We start from the raw sequence: 13,591 nt of genomic DNA, 5'->3' as shown, positions 1-13,591 counted from the left end.
CAGGTTCCAAACTGACCAGGTGCTTCATTATTTGAACTCTTAGGTCCACATGACATCAGATTGTCAATCACTGCCGGTCTCTGGGACCTTTCCTACCGAGGAACACGCGCTGTTCTTCTGTCGATTCTAGTTGCATATCCCTGACCACGACCTACTAATGTTGCAGAATACTTGAAAGTCCCGGCCCTGGGAATGAATCTTTCAAGCAGTTCTATTTTATTTCAAGAGGAAAAACTTCCTTCAGCTACTGTGTATTAAGCGCCCGATTTAAAACAGGGCACTTTAAGCATGTAAGTGAAAAAAATAGTGATTTATTCACAATTATGTGCTCAGAACTAATCCCAATTTTAAATATCTGTTGATTAATACATGTTTTAAATGTTGAATTATGATTGAAATGGGAATGCGTAGGAGAGGGCGTCCCGCAGTTCACAATAAATTTGCCATTGATCCAAAGTGTCCACAGATTAAAGTGAATATTTTTATGCTGAACTCTTTAAAAATATCATGTTTTCAGGTAAAGTTTTGTCAGCTGGATTGCTCGGTAACAAATATAAACAGAAAATGCTGGAAATGCTCAGCTTAAGTAGCATACTATATCCAATTATCTGTTTTTGCACCAGACTTTCACTTTCCGAGCTATTTTGCGGTACGGTACAGCGTGTTTTACAAAAAAAATCACTAAACGGAATTTCAAAGATCTGCTTTGTTCGATTAATGTATGCAAATTATGTAAATGTATTCCCATAAAACCAGTGCTAATGAACGTTTGTATGGTTGTAGTAAAGAGTTGTTTACATCCAGCACTTTACTAACCTGGACCATTTAGCCGAGCCTTAAAATATGAATCAATTACATTTCAGATTGCATTTACAATGATACTGTAATATTGTATTAATGATATTGTTCTTACGGTTTAAAGGTGTAACTTCTAAAGGTTAGGGTTATATAATGCATTCATTGAATAATCATTCAGCTTCAAACTTCTGCAGCAAGCTTCGTCGCAGTTTTGTTCAATGAACTATTATGCAAATGTTGACAGCAAATCCTATTTTATAGAAGCGTGATAAAAAAAATCTGGGCACTTCTTGGAGAAAATAACAAATATAAATCAATATTCTATGAAAATGCAAAGGTTGCTTTAAAACGGAAGACGATTCTTTCTTTTGAAGAAATATTGTTACAAATACAAACAAATGTTTGAGGTTTACGCAATAGTAAGGTTAAAATCTCGAGTTATTAAGTGCCCGTAGCGTTGATATTTCAAAAGATTTAGCGTCCCTTTAATGTGCACAATCCACCCAGGTGCTGCAACGCTCCAACTTGTAGTTGCAGTTCTGTCATCCTGTCCACAACATGCAGCTGTCTTGTAGTCTGCCTGTTGGCATTGGCAGAGTTTTCCAGCCCCAGGCTTATATCGAAAGGAAATGAGTGCAGCAGTGGTACTGAAAAAACTAATGCGTTTGGTCGTCAATATTATTAGCAGACTGAACCAAGCCATATAATCCAGTCCTGGCTTTTTATTTTGCCGAAAATAAAATTGGGAACCGCACACCCAAGTTTTTTTTTGCCACGCTCTGAACGCCATGCAGAATTTATTAACCTACCTAAGTTGTATTAAGACTATGCCTAATACAACATACGCAGACACCTGGGCGCTGAGAACTTAGAGGCCCTGTTCATCTGATGACTGCACCGATATCTCTGGTTACCACCAAAGATATTATCCTTTTACTGAATATAATTCCTAACTTTTAAGAAAATATTTGATATAAACATTTCGTTAAATCGGGTCTCACACGCGACGTGTTGCCGAGGAAAGGGAAAACTCCGATATTCCATTTGCTGATATTGTGCAGAACTGCTACTGCAATCCCCACAGGGTTAAACAGACAATTCCCAGCAGAGGCTGCAAGTTTTGAACTCTGATCTTCTACTGATTTTACTCTGCAGTTAGACAAAATACTTCAACGATTGGGAGAGCAGATATACTTTGTATTTTTACCCACAGTTCGATCTCATCAAAGACCACAGTTATAACCCGCAACATGTCCAATCGTTGTTTGTTTGCAAAGAGCAGTTATTACCCGTCTATCTAATTTAAATGCAAGATACCGCTCTGCGTTCAGCATTGAATGTGAATTATAGCATGAACTAAAACCACCGGTGACCATCAAAAGCAACCTCGCCAGGTAAACTGGACGGGCCCAGATAGTTAAATCCCTTCTAAATACAGGGTTCTACGATTAACTGCGGAACCAGCTGAATAAAAATTTCTTGCCTTGTATTTTTGCCTTGGTGGGAATATGAGTAATGGTCTGTATGTACCACTCCAAAGACTAGGAGAACTGTGTAAATTCTTGCAACTTCAAACTAATCGGGAGTTAAGCCAATGTCTCTCCGGGGCTCCAATCTCAAGGAAACTCAGCACAATAACAATTATTTACCTTTAATATTACAGAAAAAAATTCACACCATATCAAAGTCTCCGCTTAAGTCAAGAAAATGCTTTAAAACCTCCCGGATTCCAGTTTGGCGTCGGTGTTCTAGTGGGATCAGAAAGGCAGCGAGTGGGAGAATAAGTAGCCGACACCTCGTGATCCTTATCTCTGCTGAACTGTGACTTTTCGCTGTTTTCAATTCTTAAGCATTTCCCCCGATTTACAGAATAAAGGGGAAACCCCCTCAGGTCCAATATTGTGCCCAGACTAACTTTATGATCCAATGATGGTTTTGCTTTAGAAATCCGGTAACTCTCATTGAAGGATCTGAAGGAGGAAGGTTGAGCTAAATCAGTGTTATTAAAAATATTGAAACGACGACATCCCTTTGCACGAGGAGTATTAGCCTATATCAAATTAGCCAAGAATAATAACACACCAAAGCTTTTTAATAAATCTCCCCGTAGTGTAAATTAATTTAGAACTTGTACAACAAGGTTGTCGACTTCACTGGATGGTGCGGGAGCAATTTGGAATCTATACCCTGAGGTACTTAAAATAAAAGCCCGAGGATAAGAGGAGACGCATCCTCCTAATGGCGTTAGGGTGAAGGGAACGTTCTTGGGCTGGGGTTGAAATATAGTCCAAGCCCAGAATATAAACGGAGGGCAATAAAAAGAGGAGAAACGCTGCCTTAAACATTTCTCTATCCATCCAATTACTGGCAGTATCTGTGTTAAAACATACAGTAACCACGCAAGCTTGAAAAAAAATAAGCTGCTAACATTTTTTTTACCCATAGTCTGTATCTTGGTCAGGAATGAGGCCACAAAGTTGCATTTGTAGCTCATCTTGTAGTTATGTAAAAACGGCTTTTAATGCCCTGTGATTTATAGAAGTTACTAGTTCCTACTATTAAGATTTTAAATTGCCTTCTTAGTACCCTTCCCCCCTCCACCATTCCCTCTTCTCCCACTCCTGCCCCCAACACACACACACACAGACACACACACAGACACACACACACACACACACACACACACACACACACACACACACACACACACACACACACACACACACACACACACACACACACAGAGCAAGAACAGAGTTTGCTATTAAAATGAGTCACATTGTCTTGGTTTCATTGCCGGGTCCCCAGGGGAGCTCAGATTTGCCCTGAACTTTCCTGCTTGTAAAGATGTCCCGGACCCTTGAGTTGCAGTTTGCTGGTCTCTGCGCTGGTGTTTTCCTACGAGAGTTCCCACTTTATCACTATTTGGACGGATCTAAAGTGCCGGGGCTGATCTGTTTGTGGAGCGCAGGTACCTTTCAGTCCCCTGTTGTTCTTCCTCGCTGTGACACCCACACCACCAACCACCACTCCCCCACCCCCACACCAAACCCTTTCCCAAAGTGTTTGTGAAAATTGGCCCGTTTGCCCACCCATGTTGAATCAAGCTGTGTTTATTTAGGGAAAAAATTGTCGGCCACCCAACCCTATAATCAGCTCTGACCTGGAGCTTTCCAACGTGAGTTTATTCTGACGCTTGAGTTACAGCGCGATTGAAAGTAATAGCAGGGGAGCCAACTAGTGGCTTTGCATCAACTAAAATCGAAAGTAAAATCTTGACCCTTTCACCCAAACTAGACTGAAATCAGTCGCATGCGAATGGCATCAGTTCAAGACAATGTGGAACACATCACTGACTACACAACAAAAATACACGGGACAATCTGTTCTGACCAAGCACAACAGACCGCCAGTGAACCCAGGGAGCAGCCAAAGAACAGATCAGTCCCTATCATTTACTAAAACAAACGGACACCAGTAACAGGACAGGAAAGTCTGGAACTTGAAACCACTGCAAAATAAAGACAGTATAATTATTATTACTGATTTAAGCATATACTCAGAATATATTCATTTAAGTGTCAAACTGCTATAAACGTGTTAGAACGGCGGTAGGCTTTAATTGTTTGAGGTAAAATGGTAGGCAAATGATTTAGAAATTATCGTTTTAAATTATATCTGGTAAAATACCGTTTCAAAGCAATGAACCCAAGAACAGAATACGTTTTAGAGTTAAAGTAACAGCCAAAGCCCCTTGTGGTCTCGTTTTCGCTGTGGTGTTGTGAAGCTGACATCCCCTACACTGACCTCTGGCTGCATTACGCCCTGTGCTTTTCCGTCTAATGAAAAATGATTCCGCACACTGATTGAATTTTATTTCTTCCTGGACTAGTCAGATTTAGTTGCATGTATTCAATCAATCGTCTTACTAACGCGACGTTTGTTTATTAGACTTGGGAGAATTAATGGTTTTATAATTAATGTTAGACACCGAATTTCTAAGAATGCTCATGCACCTAGGCATATATATGTTTATGCAATGATATACATACAAAGATATTGGAATGCTTGGAAATACACAGTGCCGTCTCCTCCGTTGCTTAATATTATACATTAACTACACGAAGAAGTGCGGCAGTGTAAGAGATGAATGGGAAAAAAATGAAAGTATACCAAACCCTACATCTGTATCAGACAAGAACGTTTATATTTAGACTGAATTTTTAATTAAGTATGTTTAAGTATAAGATTTATGTATAAGTTTGTGTCATTTGCAGTTTACATTAAATTGTCCCTTAAGTGTTTATTTAAAAACAGTATCAATATAGCCCAAGAAACACTAACAAGTGCGTACGCATTCTATGTATTGATATTTGTTCGCGGTAATATTGTCTTAATGCCCATCTTTTTCCTAAATGGTTCCTTCATATCGCATTCTACACGTCTCCTTGTGCCTCTTTCTCTATGTACTATGCAACACTGCTACACCTATTGATAAAATGAGATGTCTTGACTATAGATTGAACAATCAGAATACAGAAAAAGAATCGAATTGTCAGACACGCAGCTATCCTTTGCGTGTTGTTTAAAGAAATGTTTCCCATTGCATTCGTTATTTAGAATATTTTCTAAACAGATTTTAGTGCAGCCAGAATATACAATTGTTGCATTTATATATTTTAAAAATCCGCGTGGAGGGAAGGACGAGTTCTTAAGTCCCGGCAACTTGAGAGAGCATTTCTCGTTTGCTGTGTGAAGATTAAAGAAGACTGTAAAGCCAAAATAACAACAGATATGCGATTCAGTTTGACTGTAAGATTCCCGACATTTACTCCATTAGCTTAATGGGCAGATGCAGAGCCAATTGTATTTAGACAAGAAAAATCCCAATCGTTAAAACAAGGTTATATTTTACATTTTAAATGCGTGACTAGTAGGGAGTTGTTACCTTCAATTTCCAGATTCATACAATTGAGCAAGAAATATTTCTGAAATTCTGTATTTTAAATCCGCTCAATGAATGAACTCACTTATGATCAGGAGCGATGCTACCACCCCCGAAATTTCCTATACCCCCAATTTTTACTTTGCTACTGAGAGTTATCTTCTTAGCGCCACTCTGAGAATTATTTATCAAATGTCACAACTAGTATTGACAACATTGACCTCGCTATCTAACTCCGTGCTTAGCTATAATACGCCCATTATAATAAGTATCATTATGTACGGGAGTGAAAAATAGCAGTTAGATACTACATTAACACATATGATATATATTATCTATAATAAATAAATCACAAGTATTTCTATAGGACATATATACCTTATACACGAGATGCTGCAATTCGTTTTGAATTAGTTGGGATCAGAACATGTAATTGAAACTAGACCCGACTAGATCATTTGTTTCAATGAAAGAGCATACCTGACATTTGGGGATAATTTGCAAACCATTTTTACACGTTGCATTAGAATAGTTTTCCTACTATACTCACTCTTTTCTCTCCGCGTGTCCACAGTGTGTCATGGCATAGTTCAGTCTATCCGTTTGCATTTAGGCCTAACTTTCTAATAATAATCTTAATCCTATATCACAATTGTTATTCGAATTTTAAGGGGTTATATGCTAGGAAAAATAAATACTATTTTTTGCAATTCAAATTCATAAAACGTAATTCTATTATCTTATTAAATATAACAAGTAATTTATTTTATATCATCAGAACTCGGCACATCATACTACATGGCAACATATTGTACAAATAACCTAGAATTCAATCTTCTTTACTCCTACCAATTAAATCATTCTCTGGGGAATCTAAAACATGTCCTTTTTACGGTACCTGTTGCTTTTGTTTTTTTTACATTTTTAATTCAACGGTTCATACACTACTGGCGATTGTTTTAGTTTTTAGCTATCGTTAAGAATCAAGCTATCGTTAAATAAAAGTCCTTAAGAATAGCAATTTAGCGATGAACCTATCATTGCATATTTACAATCGTTATCTACGTTCCATCCCATTACTCGAAATTGTCACCGGCATCATGGCCGTGATATACTTCGAGTGTTGCCTAATATGCAAAATGAATTTGTATATTTAAAAATAAACTTAACAGCTATTCCAAACATTAATATTTGGGTTTTGATTAAAATAGATTAACTATATTCTCAATTCGCTTTATAGAATTAAACACACAATTACTGGACACAGGACTTCTTGGAATATCACTGAGATATTATCGCCTCCTTTCTTCGCCCACACACATTTTGGAAACGGTAGCGGATTACACATTCTGATTATTACACATCTGGTGTGTTTTCCCCCCCAAAGTAAACCAACTTTTAATCACAAGGCCTATTTATGGCATTTCAGCACTGTCCCTTAATTGAACTGAATAATGCTTACAAGGTGAGGTTTAACTTGGCCTGGTGGTTAACTTGAAATGCAAGGATTAATTTGAGATTTAAATTTGCTTTGCATACAGTAAGAACTGCTTCCCTCTGTTCAAACTGGTGCTATTAGTTACTATCAATCCCTGGGGATTATTCGTTATGGGGAATATGGTATATGTTTCCATATATATCCAGAATCTAACGTACTTCAGCTAACGTCTGTGTTCATCATTTTTAAATTATACTTCAGCTAACGTCTGTGTTCATCATTTTTAAATTATGTCAACAACATAAACGAAAATTCAAACATAATCGAATCCAAGATGAAATAGTACGTTCATCGTAATTAAAATAAAGCATCTAGTTGTGTCTGCTATCTACGAAACGTCAGGAACGAAATCTGTTTCAGCTCTACAACTATTTTTCGGTTCTTAAAACACACGTGTGTATTTTAAACAAACTATAGGAACGGTGTGTAAACAGTTAATCACAGAGCGGCTCCGTGTCTAATAGAACTCGATTAGGCCAAAGTGATCACATTACACAGGCCTATCTCAATGACCTCAATCACGTGAGTTCAAGCAAATTAATTGTCCTGCAAAAGAGGTAGTTGGATTTTGTAACCAATTTTAATTTAACACTCCAATTACCTCCAAAGTAGATCATGCTTCTAGTATCACTGAGCGTTTTTTTTTGTATGGCAGTGCTGATCTATAATAACATTGAAAATATTTGTCTAATGGTGCAGGAATTGCGGGGCGAGGGAACTGTCTCCCAGGGTTTCTTCTTTAAATGTCCAGTCAACTCTCAGCCAGCCCTAATAAGGTACAATGTGAGCTCAGTAAATCTTACTGCTGCTAATACTCTTGTGTGTTGTCTGGGAGGCCTGTTGGTTACTGTAATGTTCTCCACTTAGCTGCTGCACGGTGTTAAATGGATGTTCCCCCAAACAATACAAGAATATGGTTTAAAGCTGCGGCCTTCGTGAAATAAGTGCTTCCAAGTTCCAACATAAAAGATTGGATACACTGAAATCCAAAAGAGCAGTGTTTCATTCGCTTTAATATTTGGTGACAGCTATGCATTGTGGGCTTGGGTAAGGAGGCAGGGGTGATGTTCTGCAGTCTCGGCTGCTAATTCAAAATCCTGTCTTTCTAGAACAGTAGCATTACTTTAGTATTTCCAGACTGGGCTTTGTTTAAATATTAATGCGCGCAGGTTAATAGAAATTACAGAGGACCATCACTGGCTAGGCCCTACCTGACTGCGGTTCCACAAAGGAAAAACAAAAATAATCCTGGCAACATTATCAATCAGTGCCAGCCTTACAACAGAACTGCAAGTCAAGAAGCTTTGGTATTTAAATCACTGTTAAAACTGTCGTGGATTTCTAAAGTAAAATCGATCTCCCCGTGATCTTCACCTAAATATAAAAGTTCAGATTAATCCATCCCGCGCAGGCCGGTAAGGTGCTATCAAGTCAATTTGAGTATATATTTTTTTTTCTTAGGAGGGGATGAAGGGGGAGAATGACCGTGACTGGTCAACCGGCTACCGGTAGGGAAAGTTTCAGTATGAGAGTTAATTGAAAAGATTCCGAATAGTGCAGCTTTAAAAATAAACATTCCCATAAACCTGAGAATGTTCTTGGATGCGGTCAATTTAAGGCAAGAACAGGTTGTCAACTTCATATTAAATATTTGGTAATTAAAACAAGTATCCAATTTACCAGAATATTATTTGTTTAATATATAAAAATAGCAGAATGAGAACAGCGAGCTTAGAAATCACCATTGTAAGCAACCCTGTCTTTCCGCAATCTTTGTAGTCATTTAGTAACCATGGTACATCAGATTGGTAGCGCTATTGGCAATAAAATGTAAAAAAAAGGGCAACCCCCCGCTACGACTTCACAACAAGTTAGCTGGGCAATCAACTTTGAGCATTCCAATACCGCCTTCAAGAAGCGGTGGATTTATTGAAACACAACAAACCGTCGTGTGCGTTTGATGTCAGTTTTTATAAAAGAGTCCACATGTGATTATTGTGTCTTTAAATCGCCGCCTGATTGCTCTAATTTGGCAGCAATCAAGCAAGAAAACAATTGCAATTATTGGCTAATTGCTGTCGTTAGATAGCAGAGTTGATAAGGGACAGTTTTATCCTAAATGTCAACTATGGCTGAAGATACGTGCACGCATTTGGCACTGGACACCTTCCTCTTTACCTCAGTGCAACGTTTCGCATACCACACATACATTTCCCCCCCCCCCCCCCCCCCTAAACCGACACAATTTGAGGTTGGAATGTTTGGGAGGCCACATATATATACCCTCTTCGATTCTTATCCAGTAAACTAGCAACTTATGTTGTCTTCCTACATTCGCAATGTAGAGATGCAAGCTCTCTATCAATGGTCGAACCAGAAGTTGTAAAGCAAAAGTCGATACACTGATGATTCTAGTTTACAATAGACATGTTAGCACTCGCATCGAATCGTAATTTATTTATAAACAAACAATGCAACGCCTTCAGAATACTTTCAATAAAAGGAGAAAGAAGAAAATCGCGTAATACAGTTTCCCTTTTTATAATGGAAAGTGTAACATCAAGAAAACAAAACATTTGAGGGAGCCTTTCGAGTTCACGAGAACACTTCGGGGACTTTGGTCCATGTTTCCAAAGGAATATCCTACTACAAATTAAAATAAATTACTATAAGACAATTTATAACAAGTTCAAGTAAGCTTGCTATGAATTTTAATAAATTTGACACACACATTTTTTAATATTTTAAACAACGTTTATCCCCCAAAATAAAAGTAACTTACGTTTCATTTGGAGTAACACTTTCCTTTTACTCAAATTTCAAATGGAATTTGTTTTCTGTTTATATACATATATGAAATAGATATATAAACCCAGGCTGTTGTTGCTTGTGTATTAAAGAAACAAAAAATAAAATAGTTTGTAAACGTTTCTGTCAGTATTTGCTGCAGTCATGGATAAACGAACCTGAAGTGCGATAAAGTGTCTGGGCCGCAGGAAAGGACATCTGGCAGCTGCTATTCCCATTGACATGTGCGGAACTGACGGCGGAGTTGCTCAGGCCGATCCTCTGCGATTCAAACATTTCTCGGACCGCATGGAAGTTCTGCTGCTGGCCCGGGTACGCGCTGCCAGCCAGATGACTGAGATCACTGGCCTGATTGAGGTACCAAGTGGCCAGGCGCCCAGCTCCAGGTCCCTCCTGGCCGTTGCTCAGCCCGTGGGTTAAGGAGGAAGGGACGGTGGTGGTGGGTATGGAATAGTCTGGTAAAGTCTCGTCCACGGCGCTGACGCTGGCCGGCATGTGAGCGGCTCTGTCCCCGGAGTAGAGGCTCATCGCCTGCATATTGCAGTGGTAGGTGGCGGCGCAACCGCCGCCGCTGGCCCCGGAGCTCATGTTCTGGCTGCACGAAGAGCTGTAGATGGACGGCTGGCTGGACGTGTAACTGAGGGATATAGAAGGGCTTATACCTGTCCTGGAAGAAGCGACCAGACTTGCACTGAGCTCGCCGGCGCTGTGCGGCGAGCGCCTGACAGAAGTGACCATGTTCTCCACGCTGAAGGCCTGCGTGTGGTGCTCGGGGTTGTCCAGGCTCATCGACCTGTTGGACGGGATGCTGTGGGGGCTGCCGCTGGACAGGCTGCTGCTGTCGGGGCTCTCGATCTTCGGCACCATGCTGAGGGTGGGGGAAGCGGCCAGGGGAGGGGACGGGTCGCCGTTCTCCGTCTTAATTTCCTGCACCCTCATGGGCTGGGAGTTGGCGGCTTTCTCGGGCTCCTGAGCCTGCTGCCTGGGCTGCGGCTCCTTGCTTTGCCGATCCTTCTCCTCCTTCTCCCGGATGGCGTCCTTTTTCTTGAAGCGCCTCCTCCTCCTCAAGAAGCTGCCGTTCTCGAACATGTTGTAGGAGTCCGGATCCAGAGTCCAGTAGCTCCCTTTGCCCGGCTTCTTGTCATCGCGAGGCACTTTGACGAAGCATTCGTTGAGCGAGAGGTTGTGGCGGATGCTGTTCTGCCAGCCTTGCTTGTTCTCCGGTAGAAGTGGGAACCGCTCCATAATAAACTGATAGATCCCGTTCAGAGTGATCTTCTTGTCCGGCGCGTTCTGGATGGCCATAGTAATCAGCGCGATGTAACTGTACGGAGGTTTCACCATGTCCTTGGGCTGGGGCTGGGGAGTATAGTGTCCGTAAGGTCGAGGCATGCCGGTGGCGTACTGTTCGTGGGCTGGATGCGAATACATACTCATTGGGGCCGGCATTCCCGTGTATCCCGGACCCGCTCGGTAGTAATTCTGATCGCTGATGTAAGGTACAACTCCCAAAGAGTTGGGACTCGACACCGAGTAGCGAGCTTGCATCGCTGCCTTCCGCCTTGCGAAGCTTAACTTCTGGTCCTCCCCCGTTGAAATACCTTCACACACACACACACACACACACGCACGCACACACGGTAGAAGAGAGGGAGAAAGAGAAATCCAAACTTTTCCAAGTTGCACCGGAGTCTAGCTCTTCGCTCCAAACTTATATATATATTTTTTCTCTTTCTTTCCGCGGGGTGGCAGACTGAATAGGAAAACTTCTAAACTTTTGAGCATCCGTCACTTGACAAGACTTTTACGCAGTTAGTTTTTTTTTACCCAGCCGCAGCCCCTCCCCGAGGCATCAGTATCCAATTGAAGGAGCTACCGCCCCTCCGTGGAACAGGGCGTCTCAATTCCTCATCCCACTTCTAACACCAGCCCCCAGTTCAGCACCAAAGGCACGACGCTTCAAAAGACAGTGTTCCCTTTCTGGGCATTTCACCCCTATTCTCCCACTTTCATTGCTTCCCCCTTTTTATTGAGCTACTTTGAGTAGGACTTTTAAAGACGAGGGAACCACTTTTGCTAACCTAGATTTATAAAGTGACGCAAGAAAGAAAATAAAGAGAAGAATACCTTTATACGTTATTCACATAAATACTTTGAGTCCGGCCAGTGTTAAAACGATAATAAGAAAATAGGAGAGTGTCCCAAAGATAAAATAAACACGCTGGGCACAGAACACAAACAAACCTCTAGACCTCATTTAAAACTTTATTAATAAACAATATATATCTTTGCTTAGTTTAAAAGAATATTTTGTAGATGAACCATCTCTCTCCAATCAGAGATAAAGCCTTTTCTTTACCTTTTAACAAGCAGATTTTAGTGTGAAGAGTGGAATCTGCCTGTGCATTGAGGTGTGGTGTGTGTCTGCACGACTGACTCTTAAAGAATCTTTCACACCGCAACACGGGAATCAGCACAAAACGGCAATAACTGTCCAAACTCGTGCTAAAGTCTGCAGCACTTATTCTTGAAGTAGATGAAATGCTAAGATACAGCTCAAACAGCGGGATGCGGCGGTAAACGGTCTGGGTGGCCGCTGTAGTTCAATCTATTTCGAAACTCCCTGAGTGTGGTACCATTTGCAGACATGTAAAACGGATTTGTTCACCGTCTCCTTGGGCCAAATGGGATTGTGGCAGATTGTGAGAGGCAAGTGTGATTCCCAGAGGTCGTGGTGTCCTTCTTTGGACTCTCAAATCACACCTAGAATGTGTTCGCGACTCGTCACACCCCTGGGTAATTTCGTTAGATATTAAACAACAGGTCGCGGACGGTGAATTATTTAATGTTCTTTGTTATTACTTAAATTTTAGAAAATTCCAAGAGTATAAAGCTCTATGCTTTCAACCTCTCTGACAACGATGGGTTGTTTTGCTCATTGATATGAAGACTGGCGCCCTATCATTAAAATATACTCGTTAATATTTGGTATCAGGGTCATTGTGTCAAAATATTCTCTCCGACGTAATACCTTTCAGAGCATTCTGCAAAATCCAAGAGGAGATGGTTTAAGAGACAAAACAGTTCCACCCCACTACCCTACAAAGCCGTTTCATACCAGATATACCTAGAAATTAATTTACACTCTGCGCCTGGAACCTGAGGTTGCGTTCACTTCTGTGGGTCATAATTGAAATCGAGTAGTTACTGAGTTCTGCGCTACCTCACACCTGCAATCGAAACATTTCCAATAGGGGTGAACCTGTCAGCATTGGAATCTATCCATCGCAAACTCCAGCTCATCCCGAGGATTTATTTGTAATTCATCGCATCAGGTTGCTGTGTCCCAATCAGGGAGAAAAAAAATCCCGGAAACATGACAATATGAGTATCACCATTCGTTTCTAATCGAAAAGAAAACTTGAGACATCCAGCTATTAGAATTGCAAATATCATCGAATGTCAATGCAGACAAATAAACAAGTGCACGGTATATTGTAGGCAGCTTGGGTCCAGTGTGCACTTAAGTTCTCATGGATGCA

General features: G+C 40.7%; 2 protein-coding genes across 2 annotated transcripts in view; one reads left to right on the top strand and one right to left on the bottom strand.

Annotated features, from left to right (window-relative positions):
- Positions 1-8,753, top strand: part of gmds (GDP-mannose 4,6-dehydratase) — a 490,748-nt gene extending 481,995 nt beyond the window's left edge. The window contains exon 11 of the mRNA XM_052016962.1: positions 8,703-8,753. Within this exon, the coding sequence (XP_051872922.1) occupies positions 8,703-8,753 (51 nt within the window). The remainder of the gene's footprint in view (positions 1-8,702) is intronic.
- Positions 8,754-9,666: 913 nt separating this feature from the next.
- On the bottom strand, positions 9,667-11,802 carry LOC127570727 (forkhead box C1-A-like). The gene has a single exon (XM_052016518.1). It carries the CDS (start codon positions 11,595-11,597, stop codon positions 10,176-10,178), a length of 1,422 nt encoding a protein of 473 aa, XP_051872478.1. The 5' UTR covers positions 11,598-11,802; the 3' UTR covers positions 9,667-10,175.
- Between the last annotated feature and the right edge of the window lie 1,789 nt (positions 11,803-13,591).

Source organism: Pristis pectinata, chromosome 5 (assembly GCF_009764475.1).
Source record: "Pristis pectinata isolate sPriPec2 chromosome 5, sPriPec2.1.pri, whole genome shotgun sequence".
Classification (NCBI taxonomy): Eukaryota; Metazoa; Chordata; class Chondrichthyes; order Rhinopristiformes; family Pristidae; genus Pristis; species Pristis pectinata.
Note: the sequence above shows the minus strand (reverse complement) of the source record. Positions and strands in the feature narration are given on the sequence as shown.